We start from the raw sequence: 21,504 nt of genomic DNA, 5'->3' as shown, positions 1-21,504 counted from the left end.
CACACCGACGGCGACCGACGGCTTCGCGCCTTCGGAGCCCCACCCTGCCCATGGCGGGCTCTGATTGGCTCTTGCAGTCACACGCGTTGTGAAGCGAGGCCCGATTGGCTTAACGCCAGGAGGGAGGAGCAGACTGCCACGTGCCCGCGCGGCGAGATGCACGCTGGGATTTGTAGTCGGCGCAATGACCGGCCCGCCTCGGCGCGCCGCCTTGGGATTGGCTGGTTACGCCCAAGGATCGGCCGGCGCGCGAAGGAGTCCCGTGCGGAGCCAATGAGAGGGCGGGATGTTGGGGAGTGGCGGTCTCCGGGATACGGCCCAGCGGCCGCTCGGCCGGGCTTGAGGGAGCCGCTGCCTCGGTGCGGCCCGGCCCGGGATGGCCGCGGTCGCTCGGGCGCGGAGGGCGCCCGCGGGCGGAGGGCAGGTGAGGCGCGAGCTCCCGTCCCGGCCTCCGCGCCAGGTCGCGCCCGCTCTGCAGCCGGCGGCGCAGGCCCCGGGCGGCGAGCGGGCTGCGGGAGGAGGGGGCGAGGGCAGGGCCGCGGGGGCGGGAGCGTCTGCCCAGCCCGGGCGCCGGGAGCCGGGCCGGGCCGCCCGCCTCCGCCTCCGAGGGCTCAGCGACGGGAGCGCCCTCACTTTGCGTCCTCTCCCCGGCAGGGACGCAGCGATGCTCTCCGCTGGAGAGGCGCGGCGGCCGGGCGCGGCGGCCTCCCTCGCTCCCTTAGCGACCTTTCTGCGGATGACTCCGAGCTGGAGAAAACCGGGAAAGCGCCGTTCCGCCGCAGCAGGTTCCTGAAGGCGCCCAGCGAAACCGGGCAGGGAAACAGGTGGAGCCAGCCGTCGGGCCGCGCCATGCCGGCAGCCAGCAGGCAGCTGGCACAGGGCGCCCTGGGTAGCGCCTCCCACGCGCGCTCCAGCACCGCTCTGCAGAAGGTGGCACAGCTCGAAAGCAAAATCATGAGTCGGAAAAAGCAGATGGACTTGCGAAACAGCGAGCTGGGCCAGAAACCTGCGGATGAGTCCTTCTCATCTGCTTCCAGTCGTGAACAGAGTGCAAGAGGCAACAAGTATCGGAAGAATTACGCTACGGCCTGTGAAAATGTGACCTTCGGTAATGCCCGTCCCAAGGAAAATGAAAGCATCCAAAACCCAAAAGAGAATCTTACAGTTAAACAGCAGCTTGGTCTGGATAGTGATGAAGAGGAAATGAGAGAATTGATGGAGAGCTCTTTGGAGCTTTCTGGCAGAAATGAGAAGCGGAGGGTATCTATAAGTGATTCTAAACAGGTGGGAAAGGTAAATACAGTCTTTTCTGGATTGTGTATTTTTATTTACACTTTTATGAAATAGTCTTAAACTAGTAGGTCACGTTTCATTTAGATAATGCCAGAAACTAATTTTTAATTCTGCGTTTGTAGCTGTTAATGAGTCAGCTTCAGCTTACATTTCTAATGTATTAGGGTTTACCCATTGTAATTTGTTTTTGCTTTTAGTGATCTACATACAGTAAATGAAGTAATGCATGTGTTTCTTTTTCATGTTCTTCAGAAGAGTGAGACTACAGTTTCATTAAGAATGCCTCTTCCATCTCGTAAGGAACTTTCACTGACAAAGATATCTAAAGCACCTTCCTTTCGCAGCAGAGACTCGGAGAAAGACATTTTTCTTGGAGTTAATTCACTAACACCTTCACCAACCAGCAGAAACTTGTCAGTACTAAATAATGCCAGACCTCAATCACTGTCATCTTCCATGAAGGACAATACTGTAAAGATCACTGCACCCAGAACAGGCGACATCAGGCAAAGCCACATATCACTTGGAAGTGATGAAAGTGAAATAAAGTCATTAGACGAATTATTTTCAAAAGCAGCAGAGGCAGAAGATTCAATTAGCGGAAGCTCAAATGGTAACTTCTTAAATATTTCAGTTGTCTAGATAGACTTGGTATGAACGGTACAGTAGTAAACATGGGCAAATATCTTCAGTGAAAGGATTCAGCAGTCTAATGTCACATAAGTCTAGGAAAGGAACCAAAGGAATTATGAGTTTGTCTGAATGCTTCTTTTTTCTCATGTAATATATTTGTATTTTTCTTGGGTTTTCATTTAGTGAGTTCAGTTTAATGATGCTTCCCTGGATGTAGAGTAATGACACTTGATTATCACATCAAAACAATTCCAACATTTAAAACAGTTTTCATTCATCAGTGGGACAATATACTAATGTATTTGAGTGAAAACAAACATAAATAAAAGACATCAAAAAATCTCTTGAACTTGGTTAGTAGATCCACCTACAGGCAAAGCTGGAAACTTTAGAGAACGATTGCTAAGATTAAAAAAAAGTTGACCCTTGCTTTTTAGTATAACACCCAAGCATTAAAGTAGGAACGTAGTACTGATTTTTTTTTTTTTTTGTTCACTTTTCTCTTTTAAGGGAAAGTGTACTGTAATTTTTGTGCTCTGATGCCTGGGTGACAATTTGTCATTCAATTGCAGACTTCAGAGTGAATATCCTGAGCCTTGATGACTTGGCATCAGATATCCCCAATGAGACACCAGAATTAAAGCAGAGAGTAAGTAGAAATTCCCTAGCAGCTCTTATTTCCATTCAGCCTTTGCTTGGTGCCAGATGGATATTCTAAAATAACTGCTCCTATTTTATTCATGTGGGCATGCCTCACTAGTTGTAGGGGTTAGATTTGGACTTTACAGTGTACTGAAACCTGACCAAATTCTTTTGTGTGTGTGTGTGTGTGTGTGTGTGTGTGTGTGTGTGTGTCTTTACATTTCCTCAGTAAATTTAACAAAACTGCCAAGTATGTGAAGTGACACATAAAAGCAGCATTTTTATTTCCTACTAAAGCAGTAGCTAATTATCAGTGATATACTACAGCACAAATCAAGAATAATGGAGGCATATTCTAGGTTATAGTTGATTCTTGTAATGTTTCTTTTGCATTTCTCGTAAAGTTCTCCTTTTATTTTACAGGGGACAGACATTCAAGTTGTCCAAAAATCAAAGAGAGACCTCCCAAAAGATGCATTCGAGGTGAAAAATGACCAAACCTCCTTTAAAATGACAAGTGCAGTAGCTGGTACGAATGATGCATCTGAAGGGGATAATGAAAGAATTGTGACTGAAGCTGAAATCTCTGAGCATTTAAGTGGAGTTTCTGCAGATTTTCCTAGACACAGACAAGATTATGTTGATCATGATGACAGAACTGTTAATTCAGAATATTCTGAAGACTTTGAAAAGTCCCTGTCTGCAACAGACAGTGAATCTGTATCAAGAATGTCGGAGGAACATTCTAGGAGTTACACATATTCTGGAAAAGACCCATCTTCTTCAGCATCATCGCCTTTACTTAGCAGAGAGAGGCATGACCAGGTACACAGAGTAACTGTAAAGGAAACTGCAGTTCAGACAGTTGATTCTCCATTTACCTATTGCTGGTCAAAGAGTAAGTTCATGTTGAAATCAAGATATTGCTCTATCCCATCTTGAGATTTTTGTTTTATATGTTCTTATTCAGTATCTAGCGTTCTTAGTTCAAGTACTAACTGCCCCTAGCTGACATTAAATTAAAAGCTTTCAAAAGCCTAACACTTTCATTTGCTATCTGTAGAAAAGTATTGGACAAGAGTATTGGACAACAGAACAACCTTGAATTGTTTTTGCTAAAACAGCATCTCCCAACCGGAAACCTAGGAGGGATGAGCTTATGCTACCAACAGGGCTTAAATAGACCGTAGCAAAAAAAAAAAAAAAAAAAAAATAGGACTTGTACTAACCCAAGTAATATCCTTAAATGGCAATTCAACACTTTTATGATATTTCAGTTACTAAAGTGATCTTTCAATGTAGGGGTGATCATGCATTGTATTTGTTTCTTGGGAGAGTGCTATGGTCTAGTTTACAAAACACAGACATGCCCCTTTGCTGTTTCTGAGGAGTAGCTCCTGTCCTCCCCCTCTTTCTTGTAAAAGGAAAATCAGTAACAGCCATTTGCTGCACTCAAGGAGGAGACAAAAGAAACTCAGGTGTGCTTGAAAACAGTGGCCTAGAACCCTTATTTTCACTCTGTTTAGAGTTAGAAAGGGTATCTTCTAACATGGCATGTGTTATGATCTTGAGGGGAAAAAAAATAACTATGGAGGCCACAGCACTATTTCAGCATCACCTGGCTGACAGTTCCCTGTTGTGGGCTTTACCAATTTTCTGCAGAACTCCCCGTGGAGGCTTCTGGTCGTCTGTTGAGTTTTAGTGACAAACCTTTTCACCCTCCAAACATAGTAATACTAATTTTATCCTCTACACAGCAAACAATTCTGCAGTACTTGGCCCACCTGTAGGAAACAGCTACATCGATCCAGTACCTATTGCCAGTCACGTCATCAGCATGGATACGGTAGAAGGTACTGAAAAATACATTTCTTAGTATTGTTTTGTTAAATTTTTATGCAACTAACTCACACTCAGATTGTTTAAAATTTAGGGTCTGGCTTATATTTGATCACTAAAAGTATACATTCTCCCTTCCTTGCAGCCTTGACAGCATACAGTCCATCAGTTCTTGTTTTAAATGACATGTTAAAACAGCACTTGATGTTGACTCAACAGTTTGTAGAGAACATCCACAACCTTCACTTATCCCTTGTGGCTTCATTGGAGAATGAGCAGTTCCACTACCACACACTGGAAGAGGCTAAAGAGGTATTTATGATAGAATAGAAAGTAGCCTAGAGTAAGTGTATATTTCTTTCCAAACACTTCAGTATTTGTAGCAAACATTATTTTCTTATTCAATTAATCATTAATCAGAGGAAGTTCATATTATTAATTAGTTGCAGTTGGGAGTTCATACAGGAAAAAAGACTGAGCTGAAGTCTTACTGTACACCACAGTTTTGCTTTTTCTGCTGTGCCATCTAGCAGTCCACAAATGAGCAAGGATCTTCCTAATGCTCTGATTGCAATATCAGTTTCTGTTGCTAGTATGGAAAAGTGCAGGTATCTTGATATAAAGATTCCTTATTTACCAAATAGTGCAAAGTATTTATATTTACTGTTTATTAAATACTGCAGAATATTCATCTACATTATTTACTAAATACTTCAGGGTATTTATCTATACAATAAATGTGTTAACTAATTTTTTTTTTTTTTTGCAGTACATCAAGAATCACAAATCCCCACCTTTAACAATTGAGCAAGCGCTCCAAGAAATTGAGAAAACACAGGAGCGGAAACTGCTTTGACTCTTACTTTGTGAATTTTAACTAGAACTTACATTTACAAATCTCAAGGTGGAACAAGAAATCCTTTCAAAGTGTAGAGATAAAAAGATGCAAATTATGTACTGCAAGGATTTGTACTAACTGCTCTGTATTTTGCTATACATAATTTATTTTCCTACATCTGAATTTTAACTAATGTACACAATACAGGGATAGCCAAGAGGCTTCAGGCAAATTAAGTCAGTGTTCAGCAGAAAACAAACCAAGAAAACATTTCTCGAGAGGGAGCGGGGTAAGTCGTCATAGTTTACGTGTTTATCATGGTAAAAACGAAAACCTGTACTACCCAGATGAATGTGATCACAGTAGAATAATACTGTCCTGACTTTAGTGCCTCATTTAAACAGTGTTATATACAATTTAGTTTTGTTAAACTACTACAAAACCAAACCTAAACACAAAATTAAGACAAGCTGAATAGAAGAGAGGCTTACAGCCAAAGTACTGGAATCCATTTACTCTGAAGTATAAGCCACCATTTTATTTTTATTAAAAAAGTGTTTATTGGAAGGCAAAACAATAAAATTCACAAGTTGGTAACATACAGGTGTTGTATGCTGATTCACAGACAGTTACAGTTCCACAACTACAGTAGATCTAGAACAAACTGATATTTCACCATATTAACTGAATGGTTTTAAGAGGGTTTCTGCTATACAAACAAATGACTCTGGAAGAGGTTACCACCAAGCAGACCTCTGGAGTGGAAGTGCAGTGTAAGGACCTAACATTTTTAGCTGGTGGTCTCAAAACAGTTACAAAAGGTTTTTCTCATTTAGTTTAAAGGAAGTTTCCAAGAATGTTTCATTGTTAGAAACTTGCGGAGCAGAGAAGATTGATTCTCTTCTATTGAACTAATTAGCTTTTATTAAAGGGTATATACAAAAATATAAAAAGCTTAAAGAATGTCTTCCATTACAAAGCATTGAACATCCCTTAGAGCGCTTGGACATCTAGAACAGTTAACCCTCACGTTCTGAACAGAGTTGTGACTGCAGCAGCTGGTGTGTAGGGGTGTTAAGTTGTGTGGTAGGTTCTAACAAGCTTGCACAGTGCTCATAGGTCACCTGTACTGGAACTAGATGCTTCATTCCCCATTTAGACATTAGGATACACTGCTCAGCATCAGTCTGACTTGATCCCAAGGCAGCACCCCTCCACTTCAAATAGAATTAACCTTTTGAGAGAAATAAACATACATTATGGAACTAAAGACATGGAACCATACCAGATAACGTTTGTATGCCACAGGAATGAGTGAATCACAATTTTGGACTAGGGATAGCTTGACTAGGGTTTACTTCTAGTATAAAACAGGTAACTAATTAAAAAATTGTGCAAAATAAATGGAAATTCTTAAACTTGCTAGACATGTCATAGTAATGACTGGCCTTTTTAAACACTAAACCGTAAGTGTTAAAGTACATGTCATAGCTTTCCACTTTTCACCATAGTTTTAAAAGTAATTCATTTGTCACTTCCTCCAGACTTTAATCCGGATTTATACAAGTTTTAATGATCTGCAGAAGATGCAAGACATCTTTCTTCAGAGTCTTATTCGGGTGGTGGAGGGTCTTGCGTTTCACACTTCACTGAAACAATAGGGAAAAGAGTTCTTACACATTCTACAGTTACCTAAGCTGGCTGAAGAGAAATGTTTCATAGAATGAGGGCTTTATTAATAAGGAATTTTCCTTCTGGGCTTTTGTTTGAATCCATTTTATTATGCAGATCTACTGCAGCCATAGGCAGAAGTGACTTCTCATTTGGCACATCCGATTTTTTCATTTTAATTGGTGGTAAGTATAGCTGTCCTATGCAACTCAGCTTCCCTGCAAAGTCTCATTCAGGGACTTCTCTTCACCATCTATTAAAAAACGCCTCCACTTTTTCTAAGCCTTTCCTGCAACTGCACTACAGTGAATTCATGTCCAGCTCTGAATTTGACAGGATACAGCAATAATGGTAGGAAACCTGGAGCTGGGCAGGGCAAAACAGCGAGCGTGGCCTAACTTCGTTTAAACCACAAAGGCCTCCTTCCTGCTTTGGCAGCCATCCAGCTGGTGGTATGGCTCCTGCCATACAATCACCTTTGTGACTGACCCTATTTCTTGAAGGATAAGATAAAAAGACATAGACAGACAGAGCTTACACAGAACAGGCTAATTACATGAATGTTTCAGAAATTAAATTATAATGCAAATAACCCCTGAAAAGGAAAATTTGGTGGGTTACTCAGTATACATCCATCTACTTACCTGGTGGTTTATTTTATTCATTATTTTAGAAAGAATTAAGAGTTACTAGTCTTTGATTTGGGTTTACAGTCTACAGTGAAACCCTTTTTAAATAAGACAAAATCACTGTTAAATCTGCAAAGTTACTTTTAAATTGCTTAGTAGTATTCACTTACATTCATCTCTGGCCTTCATGCGTGCAATAAATGAGTAACTTTTATTTCTTCGATAGTTTTCGTAAGGGTCATCTAAAGCAACTCCCACTCCTTTATACTGATCCCATTTGTCTCGGATATCTCCTCCTTTAATTGGGTCCTGAATTCCTTGTTCCTTGGCTCCCAATCCACCAGATCCACTCCATCCTACAGAAAGGACACAACATTGTCCTCTGAGTTCCAAAAATAAAAGAAATAGCATCCGAGATTGCACAGACAAACATTTTGGCAACAAGCTCAAGAATCTGATATAGCGGGATGATACAGACAGCCTGAAACAACATACAAAATGTCCCATTTATTTCAAAAGTATTAATATGCAGTGATTTTTGGGAGCTTACAAACATCAGCACTGTAACTAAAAACTTTTAAGATGGCAATGGGAGGAAACGCAGCAATAAACCACTCTTTCCAGCCAACCCTGCTGATCTACACCACGGGGGGATGAAATACCTCAGATAGATAAGGTCTCTGCGATACCAGGCTTCCACCCTTCTCTTCTGTGTCCTTTACGGAAAGGCAACTATCACCATTGCTCCATCTTCTGTATACTTACAGCTCGGAATATACTTACTCTGACCTTGGAACAGGAAGGTGTTGGAAGGGATCATACTTAGGAACATCAGAATAATTGTATCCAAGAGTTGGGTGCCTGGTTTTGTTTCCTGGTTTGTGAAAGACTTTATTCAGGGAAAAAACAGTTAAAATGTTGAAGAACATTATCTTACCCATTTTCACTAGCATTTGATGGCCTTTATTTTCTTCTCCAAGTCTTGATTCTGGTATAGGAGGTCCAGAACTGGACCCCAAACCAGCAGAAGAACTAAGGAAATAAAAAGAATGTATTAACCAGAAGAAATCGTACTGTTCTAACACAATGAGAGATGAAGATCATTCAAGTTCTGTTAAACATTAACATCCAGTTTAATCCCAACCTCGTTAATAAACTATAATTTAATATGAGGTTATTAGATTATGGAGTTATGGGTACCAGAAACACACTGCCTGCACCTAGTACAAGGTATGTCAAACACTACGGTCTTCCTAACACGCAGTGTACACTTAGAGGAGTCTTCCTCCTTTTTATGAAGGCATAAGAAGCCGTCATAGCTACATAGTTTTTGTTAAAACAAATAGCCACAACAGAGTAACTTTGTTTTCTGTATACATAAACAAATCTGCCTGCCATCTTCTCTTTTGTCATATTTGTTAAGATGCTTAATACACCCAGGTTATAAGAAAAACATCTTTCATGGTACATTTCTGCACAATCCAGGTAAAAAGAGGAATAAACAAACAAATGCTTACGGAGGAGTGGGACTGCGAGACCGGGACCGGCGCCGCCTGCCTGGGGAGTAAGATTTCGATCGTGACCTTGACCGTGACCGCGAGCGGCTATGAGAAGAGCGGGACCTGCTCCGGCTTCTGGAGAGGGAGAACACGTGAGATCAGATGCGCAAATCACAGAGCAAATCCGGGGTTCCTCATTTAGCCCTGATGGGTTGTTTCACCCCCAAGATTCAGCCCACTGCACTGTACCTGGACTGAGACCGTGAATAGGATCGTGACCGAGAGCAAGAGCGAGATCGTGACCTTGAATAGGAGCCAGATGATTTTGAAGATCGTGAATTGGACCGGGAGGATGAGCGACCTCGGCTTTTCGAGCGACTGCGAGACCGAGAAGGCCCACTGCATAGATAGAAGAAACAAAACTCCAGTGAAGCTCCTAGGAGATGCATAAGAAATGCAAACAGCTTTTCATCAAATTCAGATTACACACAGGCACTGTATTTCTGCAGACAATCTAGTGAAAACCTGACAGCATGGCAATACCTATTTCCTACAAGCAGACAAAAATTCGAGCAAGTTAAAACTCAGCGATTTCATCAGCACACCGCTGAACAGATATTCCCCAAGTATTTAGTCTAACGTATTACGAGCACCTTCCAAACGAACAGCACACATCAGAGGGCAGCAGATAGGATCGCTCACCTATTTCTCTTCTCCTGACCTTTCCTCCTCCTCGCTCTCATTTTAGCTCTGAAGAATTCGTACAGTCCATTCTGCTCCCAGCCTTCACTGCAATAAATCAACCACACAGAACCAACATCTGTGAAAATTCTACTTTGGTCAATGGAGAAGTTCAGGATTTCCACTAGATTTTGTAGGGAACAGAGGGCCTCGGCCAAAAGGTCTCACACATCTCAGTGTAAGATCAAACAGCGTGTGCAGATTAAAATAAAACAAGAGCACTCATTTTCAGCATTAGTAGAACCAAGACACAGGCGAAGGAAGAGAGAGGCACTTCTTTGTTTGAGACAGCTTCTTAGGGCATTTTCCTTACCATATTGTTAGCTATACCTACTCTTACCTGTTTCTAGGCCTGTCATGAGATGGTGGACTATAAAATGCCTCAACCGCAGCCAGTAGTCTCTCACTGGGGGGCATTGGGGGTGGAAGACGTATATCTTTAGGATCTAAAGGTTTATACTCATGATCTTCAAGCTGCCGGAAACAAAACAAATTACATTCGTGTCATGTGTCATGGGGTGGCTACCTGAAGAGATAAATATAGATTTAACGGTGTAGGGACCTCACAATTCATTATTGGATAAAAACATGGTCCAGAAATAAGGATTCTGCAGATGACCCAGTGCTTTCTTGTGCTGTCACTACCATTTTGATTTCTATGAGATAAGCCAGCACTACGCCTGCTGGAGCATTAAATGGATCGCCAGGTAGACAAAATGCAGTTCTCATCTACCCACCTTTGTGATAACAGTGCCTGAATGGAAACCTGGCAAAAGCTGGTGTACTAATACAAAGCCAGAGATGGAAGAGACCTATCTGTTCATCTCAAACACAGAATGCAGAAACGTACATATCCCCAAAGAAGCTGGCATCCCCAAAGAGGCTGAACGTTTCCTGTTCCCTGTTCTTCTTTGTTTGCATGTATCACATTAGTGTTATAAAAATCTTTGTAGGAAGAATTCTGAATACCAAACTAGTGCACAGTGGCCACACCAGGTCCCTCTGCCCATCTGGAAATCACTGGGCACTAATAATTTCTAAAACATAGGTAAGATTTTCAAGAGCACATTAGTCATTCATGTATATGAACTCAATTGAATTTCAATGGGATGCAACACTTGAAAATGTTACCATTTTCACTAGCTGGGTCCCCCAACCCCCGCCAATGTAAACCCTACGACAACTTTGTCTGATAGCTGCTGCGTGGAAAGATTTGAAATCATAAATGCCCATGTTAAACTGTTCCTAAAACCAACCACGGAATTTCAATCTTTTAATCCTACTAGTCAGGGCCCATTTCAAGCACTTACTTTCACAAGCGGAGCCATAAGTCCAGCAGGAAGGTCAAAGTAGGGAACGTTTGGCACCAGACTGGGATCATCGTGGTTCATGTGAGGGGGGCCTTGTCGCCGCATGTGAGGAGGCTGCCCGTTAAATCCATGTGGTGGAGGCCCGAAATCAGGGTGCTGTGGCCCTCCCCAGGGAGGATGCTCGCTGATTCCAGGATGAGGCAATCTGTGACCAGGGTGATGATGAGGAGGACCAATTTCTGCACAGAGCAGGAGGGTTAAGGGGTTTTATTTTAGCTTTAGAGAAAGGAAGGCAATCAGAGAGAGGTACTTTAAACAGTGCATTTATCCTAAAATAAAAATATAATCATGGTACCTAGAGCCTTGAAGAAAAGGAACAAAACAGAAGAACCAGAGCTGGTTACTGGTCCAAGTTCACAAAAATCTTGCAGCGTACCCCTCTCTCCGGCTATAGCAACTACTCTCAAAACAACAGGAAACTTTAACCTAAGCCACTGTTTTGGAACATACTGTGGTCAAAAAGCGCTACAACAAAAATATTCTCAAGAACAAAAGGTTTTAGATGCAGCAGGGCAGCTACCAGCACGCTCCATTTCTGAAGCCTGAACACACAATCACGGCTTAGCACAGCCTAAGAGATCTGTAACTAGTTCCATCTCTACACCAAGCCAGTACACACAAACAAACAAACATGGCAGAAATTAACTCACATGAACAGGTGACAAGCAAATACTTTGTTTAAAGGGGCGTTTTGATAAGAAGCAGAGATAATATCCTGCTAAAATAGAGAAGTGAATGACACCTGCCCAGTCACCGATGGACAAACCATTTGCCACGAATGCCAGTACACCCTGTTGAGCTCATTGCACGAAAATGGTAGCCTGGAAATCAACATCCTCTGGAGGACTGGGGGGTTTTCAGGAGAAGCCTTTACAGCCACTGCCCCATCTTCAGCCATGCCGTTTGATTCATCTTCAGCAGAATTTCAGCGTAGTCTGTGCTGTCATTGCTTAGCTACTTTACTAATTTTAGCCACCTGTTTTAGCAGATCCCCTCCAACAACTTTACTTGAAGCAACAAATGATCTAGGTCAGCACTACAATCCAAAACACAGCACCTTTTCTGAGCTTAGACCTTAATTCCCCCAGGACAAAAGCTGTTCTCCCTACTCACTAACTCCTTGCTAACATAACTCAGTCAAAAGAACATTACGGTTTGTTTTTCTTAAAAAAAAAAAAAAAAAAAAAAAAAAAAAGTTACAGGAGTTAATCACAATCCTAAATACATAAGCTCTAAGTCATTGTTTTTCAGCCTTTTTTGGACTTGTAGAACTGAGAATCTTTTAAGCTTAAAATAGCAACTCCTACATTGACATTTTAAGCTTAATAATGGCAACATAATTGCTTTTTAGTGACTTGTCATAGGGAACTACAAGGACCTTTAGACTTTATGTTGACAACAATCATTCTAGATTAATCATAACTTCTGAATGTGAAATAGAAACTAAATCAGAGCAGAACTGTATCACACTTCCGAGGAATCCTGCAGCCAAATCCTAGCCACAAAGGCCAGGCAAGCAGTCCACTGACTACAGCGTCAGGCCTCCCCATGTTCCACCAAACAAGAAGGGAGGGAGAGAGAACTGGAGACAAGAATCTTTTCTCCAGACCCTACTGAACCAAGCTTGTGCTACCAGGCATTAACGCAGGTTTACAGGCTTTTACAGTAAAAACATAGGGAAATCAATGTCTCCACATGGATGAATGCATGCTCAAGAGCAAGTGCTTCCAGCCTGTCTTCCCCTAACTCCCTCTATGTATGAAAGATCTAGCTGAAGCGCCCTCATGGCGTAATGTGCAGGAAATCAGATCTGCAGGCAGGCACTGCTTCTCACCTCCGGGCTTAAGAATACTCGCAAAAGGAGCATCTAGGGAGATGTGTTAGCATCCAGATACCGCAAACAGAGGGGAACCGTTTCAGACATATGCTGACTTGAGTTTGGATTACAGTTTCTGATTATCCACATCCCATCAGGGAAGGCAGGCTCAAAAAGCAAAGAAGCATCAAATTCTGCGTGCTTCTCACTGAGTTATGTAGCAGCAGCTTTCCAAATCCCCAAACTCATCATTGCTAAGGAAAACCATACCAGGCCTCCAAGAACAAGCTGTCTCCCCAAAGTACTAAATAATTTTGCAACAGCAATCAGCATTGCAACATAAGAAAACCTGCCCTGGTACACACTTTACCTTGAGGAAAATCCCCCTGGGGGTAATCAAAACGATGAGGATAAGGAGGCCTTTCAAAGGGATGGCGAGGTGGAAAATCATCCTGCATGAAGCGAGGTGGGAAGCGGTTGAAATTATGTGGATGCGGGGGCTGGTTGAATTGGGGATGTTGCTGATGTGGAGGAAATGGGCCTCTGAAGTGAGGTGGCCGCTGCATTCGAAATGGAGGTTCCCTTTGACCCCCACCCCATGGAGGCTGTTCGTGCTGGTTGTTCCATGGTGCTTCAAACTGGTTGTTCCAAGAAGGATCCGGCTGGTTGTTCCAAGGCGTCTCTCGCTGGTTGTTCCAACCTTGATCTCTCTGTTCGTTCCACATTCCTTCATGGTTGTTATTCCACGGAGGACAATGAGGGGGTCCCTGGTGGTGAGGGTAAGGAGCCTGGTCATGAGGCTATAAAAGTAAAGAACGTAATAAAAACAGTCTAGCCTTTAAACCAAATATTGCCTGAAACTATAGACGACATGCAGAGGGGAGAAGGATTCTCCGAGCACAAGGTCCAAACAACTGCAACTTCAGAGAAAGAACAGGAAAAGATCAAACTGCCACTGAACCAAACGGTGCTGTGCTCTAGAGTGCGCTTCTTGTTGTTCTGCTTGTTCACAGAGAAACTGTGGTAGGTGACAAATTGTGAAACACAATTTATACCTTGCCTTCAGCTGTTTCAGAATGAGAAAAATTTGGATGTGAATCTGGAGTTCTAACACTTACAGCTTTTACCACCCTTCCACAACCAAGCTCATCTTTCTGAATAGGTGAACTTCCATCTCCCTCTACACCTTGTTTCAGAACCATGTTTAATACCTGTTGTTGACCCCAGGGTGCAACAGGGTGAGGCTGGTCAAACCAAGGCGGTTTATTTGGAGGAATCTGATCATGAGATCCAGGGCCACGCGGTCCACCAGAGGCAGGATCTTGCACTCCAGACCCTGTAGTGTCATACTCTGTAGAACCAGCTAGAGGCAGCTGCGATTTACCATCATCTGAAAGAGAGAGGAGAAGATTATAAGCATCCAGGTCGCAAGCGGTTACTAAAACACCAGCACACCTACGGCAGACCTACAGCTTACTCCATCTGAATGTTCCTGCATATGGTCGATATTCAGCAGAAATCTGCTACTGGGAGAGAGGATTTTTGATCTCAGTTTAAAACGTGCATCTTTGGTTCAAGAATCAGACTGTACCAACTGCAAGTCTCCAGGCAGCTTTAGACTTTCGCCTGAAACAAACCAGCATAGCACAGTAGCTCGCTACTAAAAAAAGCAGTAAATATCTCACAGCGTTATCACCCACTGACTTCTGCACAGGTCCCCAGAACAGGTTAGTACCTGCTTGCGTAACTGGAACAGATGGCGGAGCGGTGGTTGGTGCTGATGTGGGGGCCTGAGGTGGGGGTGTTGATTTCACCTCGTTCTCTAGTGGTGGTATTTGTATTTGTTGCTGCTGCTGCTGCTGTGTTAAACTGTTTACAAATTCTTCATGTTGAGTTTTCAAGTTCTGTATCTGCTGCTGAAAGGCTACCTGTACGGGCTGCACTACCGTTGCATATTCAGTGATCAAATTTGCCTGAGAAAATTAGATAAATTAAGAACATTTTCAGAAAGTTAATGCAGTAGCTGAAGCAGCTGTCTTAGCTGCTCACTCAAAATCTCCTGTATCATTCTCCACCCCCTCCCAAGAAATACATGAAAACGCAGCACAGTCTGTTGGCAGAAGAACCTACTCACACAGTGAGTCTATTTGAAAATTTTCAAAATGTTCTCTGCAGGTTAAAATCTGCTGTCTGTATTAAGAGCTAGCTTTCAAGAACAGCTAAAATCAACAGCATTCATTATTAATGCTAAAAATGAATAGCTCCTGCTGCCACAACAATTTGTATGCTTAGTACACACTATTTTAAGTTATGGTTTTCTTTAGTTTCTCTTTTACCAACCATTCATTGCCATAAAAAGGAAAACAAGCTGTAAAATATGGATTTGCATTTGAACTACCACAATGCAGTCACTGGGAACCTTCTGGGATTGTATCAGCAGCCAGATTACTGAACATTTGAAACAACAAGGTTATGTTTTACATTATTTTTGTAAACCTTTGTAGAGGACTTCAACAAGGAAAAAATAACATTTACACTTCAGGGAAAGAAACATTCCTAAATTTGTTCTCAAATATTTATATAAATAAGGAAAGTGTAACTTTTCTTTTGCGGCTAACCTGGTACTGGCCAAGTCCAAGAGCTGGGCTCTGTAACTGCTGAATAATTGATTCATCAAAGTACCCATTTTTCTCCCACAGTTGGAGAAGCTGCATAAATGCAAGAGCAAAAGATTGTTAGAAACGATGAACAATAAAAGAAAAATCAAGGCACAGCATTTTTATGCCTCTAGCTTTGTCAAAAGGCCTAGGATTTAGTCACTTGTCTTTGGGACCACTGAAGACTCAGAAGTACTCATCATCATGATAACTTTTAAATAAAGCCCAGGTACTTCTTTTTGGTTTAAAGTTCTAGTTCAAACATGAATTCAAGTACATCCTGTGACAGGAAGAAGACCATACTAGAAAAATCTCAGCAGTCCTCTTCTGTCCTTATATTTGTGAATTTGCTTAACACTAACCTAAGAAAGCAAGCAAAACATACATTTAAACCAAAACCAGCTACTTACTCTGGCAATTTTCTGTTGCTTATCCTCCTCCACTGCTAGAAAACTGGTACAATATATAGGCACAACCACCTTCTGTAAAGCAGCCAGAAGATCTCGTGCTTGCTTCCGCTGGCTTCAAATAAAAGGAAGGAGAAGAGTTATTGCCTTTTACTAGAACACTAACAGCACTGTAATATTCAATTCCTCCTAACCTGCACTGTACTAAAAGTAGGGGATTCACATAAATACAGAGAGAGTTCTTTACATTTTTACTGTACAGCCTTATCTGGAATAAACATACACAAAGTAGATAAAAGCTGAATATAATTATTAAAGCACTGGATCTTTGTTTGCACCAGTTACACACATCTTAAGGCAGCTGCTAAAATAATGAATATGTATACTTTAAAAAATAAAAGGTGACTAATCAAACTAAGAATGTATCTAGCAGAGAGACTTCACCAAATTAATCAAAATAGAAAACTGGAAAACAGAATTTAATTCTTACCAGTGATGCAATACATCATTGATTAAGTAGATTAAATGTAACCGAAGCTCAAAGTGAGCTCCTTCTGCTGTTATGCGATTTCGCAGGTGCCCAGCCATCAGCTCACAGTGTGCAGGAGACTTTGCGTTACTAAACATCCAGTTTTTGCCAGCCTTAGAAAAAGAATTTTAAAATATTTCAAGTTAGTCTGATGTGTTCACATTCTATGGACTTCCTAATACTGAAATAACTGCAAGAAGGAAAATTTTCCCTAACAGCTGCAATCTCATGTGCCATAAATGAAACAATAAAGTTGCTATTTTTAACCATACAGTTTCAAAATTCAAGTTGTACTTAATCTAGAACACCACTGAATAACAGTTCAGATTTAGATCACTTCACTCACTCACTCACTCCATGATCAGGCTTAACTTTTCTTTCCTGTTTTGGGGGTAATTTCTGTCCTATTTCTTTATAATCAGTAGTTGCTTTAAACTGCTTTATCCTAAACCCCAACACAGCATAAAAATTGGTACCCCAAAACATTCCAAGTTAGGGACTGATCTCTTCTTTTTCATTAGTGTAAGCTGACCCCCCTCCATTCCCTCAATTTCCTGGGAAGAACATCTTCTCCAATTTATGAACTGACTTCATGCTCTGAGCAGCTAAACACAAGCAAAGTAATCAATGCATGGAGACACCAACAGCTAACTGAAGAAAAAGCAATTGTGACCAGAATGAAAGCCTTCTAATTGCCTTTTGTACAGGTAAGGCCCTATGCATCCTTCCTGGTGTTGCATTCATAGTTTCACAGTAGCATATCACTTGCAAAGACAGGAACAGAACTGATATGCAAGGAGTTTACTTACTGAGATTGCATCTTTTGTGCACGTGTCAATTATCGGCTGCAACAAGTTGTCAAATTCATTCATATCTAACTGGGTTTCCTCTAAAACTTTCTGCATTTGTTGCTCAATTGCAAGGGCTACTGCTGATGTAACTTGTTCCTGAAAGAAAGGGAATTACATCACATCCAATATTCTTTTAAATAACCAACCTAATAAATCCCTGTCTTCTTAATCATAAGCAGTTTTCTTGAAGACCAAAACCTTTGACATGCAATGTGACCATGTATAAATATGTTTCAATTGGTTATTTTTGAGAAGAGAAGACTCTTCTCACTCTTCAGGAAAAACACTGTTCACTTCCACCTCCTAAATCTCTCCATCATGACACAACCGATAACTGCAGCCAGCTGCTACTCGCAAAGCACAATCCATATGAACTCCCTTTCTCTGGGAACTCTTCAGTTTGGTACCTCTAAAAGCAAAACGCAGTCTGTAAAACAACTAATTCAAGCACACAGTGCCATCCCACCCCCAATCAGAGCACGCCTTAGAGTGCTACAAGCTGGAACGTCTTGCAATTCTAGCAAGCTGCGGCATCAAATAAAGATTAGAGCAGTCACAATTTATTCCACTCTGTGCAAGCCAATGAGGGTTTTCATTGCAATTAATGAAATGCTTTATCAAGGATCAAACTTATACATGCATCAGATACATCTCTCCTAAGGAGATTATGGCTATTACCACAGAACAAGAACAAGCAAAGCAATACTCCCTCTTTCTTCTCACCAACATATAGTGCCACCACCACTAGTAGGAAAGAAACCTTCCTGTCCTGCTTTGCAGCCACCGGTAGCCTACTTTAAACCGGGTGACGGCTTATGCTAAACCGACCTGTCTCATGGCCAGGAGATGCTGCTCCTGCTGCTGGAGGTTCCACTGGCTCTGCTGGATAAGTTCCTCCACCGAGGGAGTTCCCTGAGGGGCTGGGATAGGCGCAGCCGGCGGGAGAGACGGTTGTGGCAGCGGCTGGATCTGCGCAGTAGCCTCGATATCTTGACTTTGCTTGCACAACACTGCCAGAGAAAGTCAACTTCCAAAGTAAGCATCAAAGAGAAGTCTGCTACCGCCAGCCAACAGGTGAACACAGTGCTGGTTCCAAAACAGACCCACGATTTCTGCTTAAGTGTTTAACAGACAAGTGAAAAGGAGCTGAGGGTGGATGGTGTGGTGGGAAGGAGGACAGTCAGTGGCTCCTTGCACATTAGTCAGGAACAGCCCCAGCTCAGGGCCTGCTCCGGGAAGGGGTCGTGGCGGCAGGCCACCCTGTCGCGGAGGGCGCGAGGGCCTTCCTCCCCAAACCCACGGACAGGGGTGCGAAGGGCCGCAGACGGGGCCCAGCCGAGCACCTGGAGGCGAGAGGGCAGCAGGAGGCTGCGAGCCAGCCCGGGGGCTGCGAGCAGGGCCGGGAGAGGAGGGGAAGGGGCGCCGGCACCCGGGCAGGGGCGGGGGGAGGCCGGAGCCCGCCGCGGCCCTGCCCGCCCGCGGCCTGCACTCACGCTGCTGCTGCTCCAGCGCCAGCTTGTACTTGTAGTAGCCGTAGAAGTCGCCGCCGAAGAGGAAGGAGAACTTGGGGTTCTCCTTCTGCTTCTCCATCGTCATCTTCTCGAACTCGGGCCCGTTCCGCGCCACGAACTGCGCCAGCTTGTCGATGACATTCCGCAGCTCCTGGTCTGCGGGGAGGCAGCGCCGTCAGCCCGCGCCGGCCCCGCCGCCGCCCCCCGCCCCGCTCCCGCCGCCCTCCCCCCGCTCCCCTCGGCCCCCCCCGCCCCGGCGGCCGCGCTCACCGTCGGGCGGCAGCGGCATCTCCATGGCGGCGGGACAACGGGGCGCCGCGGCGTCGCCGCCGCCGCTAGGCCTCGCCGGCCGGAAGTGCCGCGAGACGCCGGGCGGCAGGCGCGGCCGCGCTTTACGGCTCCGTCGCTATGGAGACGGCGGGCGGAAGCGGGGGGGGGCGGGCGCGCGCGCGGCCTAACGCACGTGCCGCCGGGCCCGACCCCCCCCCACCGGCCATCCCCGCGGCACCGGGCCCCCGCGCCCGCCGCCCCCAGCGCCGAGCAGGGCCCCGGCCCCAAGAGGGGCCCGCGGGAAGGGTCCCGGCCCCGTTCCCGGCCGCTCTTGTCGGTGTTTCGCCGCCCCGGCGTAGCGGAGGCCCAGGGGAGCCGCAGGCCTCTCCCGCGCGAAGCCCCGGGAACCCGCGAGTGCCGCCGGGGTGCCCCGGGCCCAGCGCCCTTCCCGTCTCCTTGAAAACGCCACATCCACAAGGCGATTCGGGTGCCGAAAACTGGTGCGGTGAAAGTGGTGCGTGCTCTAATGCCAGGGAGGATCCATCGCCGCAGCGCTCCCGCCACAGGTGCTGTGACAGGACATTTAAGTACTTCAAGCACCACTGCCTGCCTTCGAAGTGACTTATGCTTTCATTTCTTCAGGCAGCTAAAGGAAAAACGTTCAAATCGTGTCTGGTCCTTACCTTAGCTTTCCTTTCGCACCCGAGTTTCCAACTGGTCATGCAGAAGTATTTCACTGTCTTTCAAAATGGGATTAAAAATACCTCACGTTTACGTATGCGATGGCTTCCGGGAAGCATCCCTTCGAAGGCGACGTACTGATCTGTTCAGCTTCACACCCTAGCTGAGAGGTACAAGGCAAGGAGAGGATTGCTCAACTGTCTCTACGTTATTGCACAACTTTAGAAATACACTTGAGGGCCAGTTTATGAGAACTAGAGATCAAAAACTCAATGTGGCCCCAAAGCATTTGGGCATTATTTAATATATTAGGAAAATTGTACTTACAAATGGAAGCGATCATCTGGGAATCACCAGAGGCCAAAAGCAAAACCGAGTATCCTATTTTATTCGGTGCTCACCCCGAGCTGTGATCACGCTCTGTTTTCAGCATTAAATTACACTTCACAGTATTTCCAGTCACACAGATAACACCCAAAGACATCCTCACAAAAAGGTAGAACTTTTTATTCTTAACAAGACATACCATGAAGACCCCACTATATTATCTACAGAGTATAAAAACTCAGAAAGAAAATGGATGTTTGCATGTATCCAGATACAAGTTAAAAAAAAAAATAACACAGAGTCTGGGCATGATCCTACATCACTCTGCAGTCCCGGAAAATAACACAGACCCCAGAAGACCAGATTAAATATTAGCTCGCACTTAAAAGAAAGAAACTTTTCAAAATTCATAATGCTGCCCTCTACCCCAGCAAAAACATTTGTGCTTTGCGCGTTGGAGCCCACACAGCCACCCTTCGGGCTTCCGTGTTCCACAGCATGCAGCAATAGTTATCCACAAAGTGCCCCAAGACCTACAGCGACCAGACAGAGGTGTCCGCCAAAACCATCTGGACACTCTTTTATTGTAGACGGGAAAGAGTCCCAGTTTATCCGAAAGTCACCAATGCAAATTTTTCCCGTGATCCCATGCAGGAACACCAGCTTCAGGAGTAACACGGACAGAGAGGTGCATCACAGGCAATCGCACTAAAACATCCTCAACGCAATCGAAATAAGAACAGGAAAACAATACGAGTGTGTGCATTTGCTCAAGTGCCAGATCTCGTACAGTAAGGGGTCAGGGTTTTTTGGGGTTTTGTGCTCTTTTTTGTAAAACCAGCCATATTCACATCAACCAGTAAAGTACCAATAGAAACAAAACAAAAAGGATAGGTGGTGACTGCCACCTGCGTATTTGCATGTGAGTATCCATATAAAACATCTGTGATCTCAGGATTTACAGATTTGTTTTACCAGCTCGTACCATCACCACAAAGTTATCTCAGAATTATTTTTAACAGTTTACAATATGTTTCAGAAATGGAAGCCTTAGAAAAACAAAACTCTCCCTTTATTTATATTGCACCTTTTTCACAAATAGCTACACAGCAGAATTTTTTTCTGCTGCAAAATGCTACATCAGAAGAATGCGGCTTAGAACACACATTAGAAAGAAAAGGTCTTGAGTTTCAGGAATCAGCATGAGTTGACCCAAAATTACCAACACTAGTTTTACAAATCACCGCACTCTTAAGTATTGCCTCAATTTTATTTAGTATCTAGGTATTTCAAAAAAAGA

At 43.8% G+C, this 21,504-nt stretch overlaps 2 protein-coding genes across 6 annotated transcripts; one reads left to right on the top strand and one right to left on the bottom strand.

Moving 5' to 3' along the window:
• The first annotated feature begins 180 nt into the window (after positions 1 to 180).
• Positions 181 to 5,846, top strand: C25H19orf44 (chromosome 25 C19orf44 homolog). 3 transcript variants are annotated; one of them, XM_064497392.1, is made up of 8 exons: positions 181 to 262; positions 655 to 1,293; positions 1,546 to 1,906; positions 2,499 to 2,575; positions 2,992 to 3,466; positions 4,326 to 4,421; positions 4,553 to 4,719; positions 5,177 to 5,846. In XM_064497392.1, the coding sequence occupies exons 1-8, from the start codon at positions 185 to 187 to the stop codon at positions 5,261 to 5,263; spliced, it is 1,980 nt and encodes a 659-aa protein (XP_064353462.1). In that variant the 5' UTR covers positions 181 to 184; the 3' UTR covers positions 5,264 to 5,846. The 3 variants fall into 3 exon arrangements, 2 of the variants coding, with proteins under 2 accessions (XP_064353462.1, XP_064353463.1); XM_064497393.1 differs by having other exon boundaries at positions 181 to 424; XR_010385090.1 differs by lacking the exon at positions 5,177 to 5,846 and having other exon boundaries at positions 2,992 to 3,393; positions 4,553 to 4,692.
• CHERP (calcium homeostasis endoplasmic reticulum protein) lies at positions 5,781 to 19,330 on the bottom strand. 3 transcript variants are annotated; one of them, XM_064497391.1, is made up of 18 exons: positions 19,197 to 19,330; positions 18,909 to 19,082; positions 18,244 to 18,425; positions 17,374 to 17,511; positions 16,526 to 16,677; positions 16,039 to 16,150; positions 15,590 to 15,679; positions 14,707 to 14,944; positions 14,183 to 14,361; positions 13,342 to 13,771; positions 11,096 to 11,334; positions 10,126 to 10,259; positions 9,747 to 9,833; positions 9,294 to 9,443; positions 9,063 to 9,179; positions 8,483 to 8,577; positions 7,716 to 7,901; positions 5,781 to 6,479 (listed from the first exon to the last, which is right to left on the bottom strand). In XM_064497391.1, exons 1-18 carry the CDS (start codon positions 19,219 to 19,221, stop codon positions 6,475 to 6,477), a joined length of 2,733 nt encoding a protein of 910 aa, XP_064353461.1. In that variant the 5' UTR covers positions 19,222 to 19,330; the 3' UTR covers positions 5,781 to 6,474. The 3 variants fall into 3 exon arrangements, with proteins under 3 accessions (XP_064353461.1, XP_064353459.1, XP_064353460.1); XM_064497389.1 differs by lacking the exon at positions 5,781 to 6,479 and adding an exon at positions 6,495 to 6,894; XM_064497390.1 differs by lacking the exon at positions 5,781 to 6,479 and adding an exon at positions 6,496 to 6,894 and having other exon boundaries at positions 13,342 to 13,738.
• Positions 19,331 to 21,504: the final 2,174 nt, after the last annotated feature.

Source organism: Dromaius novaehollandiae, chromosome 25 (assembly GCF_036370855.1).
Source record: "Dromaius novaehollandiae isolate bDroNov1 chromosome 25, bDroNov1.hap1, whole genome shotgun sequence".
Classification (NCBI taxonomy): domain Eukaryota; kingdom Metazoa; phylum Chordata; class Aves; order Casuariiformes; family Dromaiidae; genus Dromaius; species Dromaius novaehollandiae.
The sequence above is the reverse complement of the archived record's forward strand: the minus strand, read 5'-3'. Positions and strand labels throughout refer to the sequence as shown.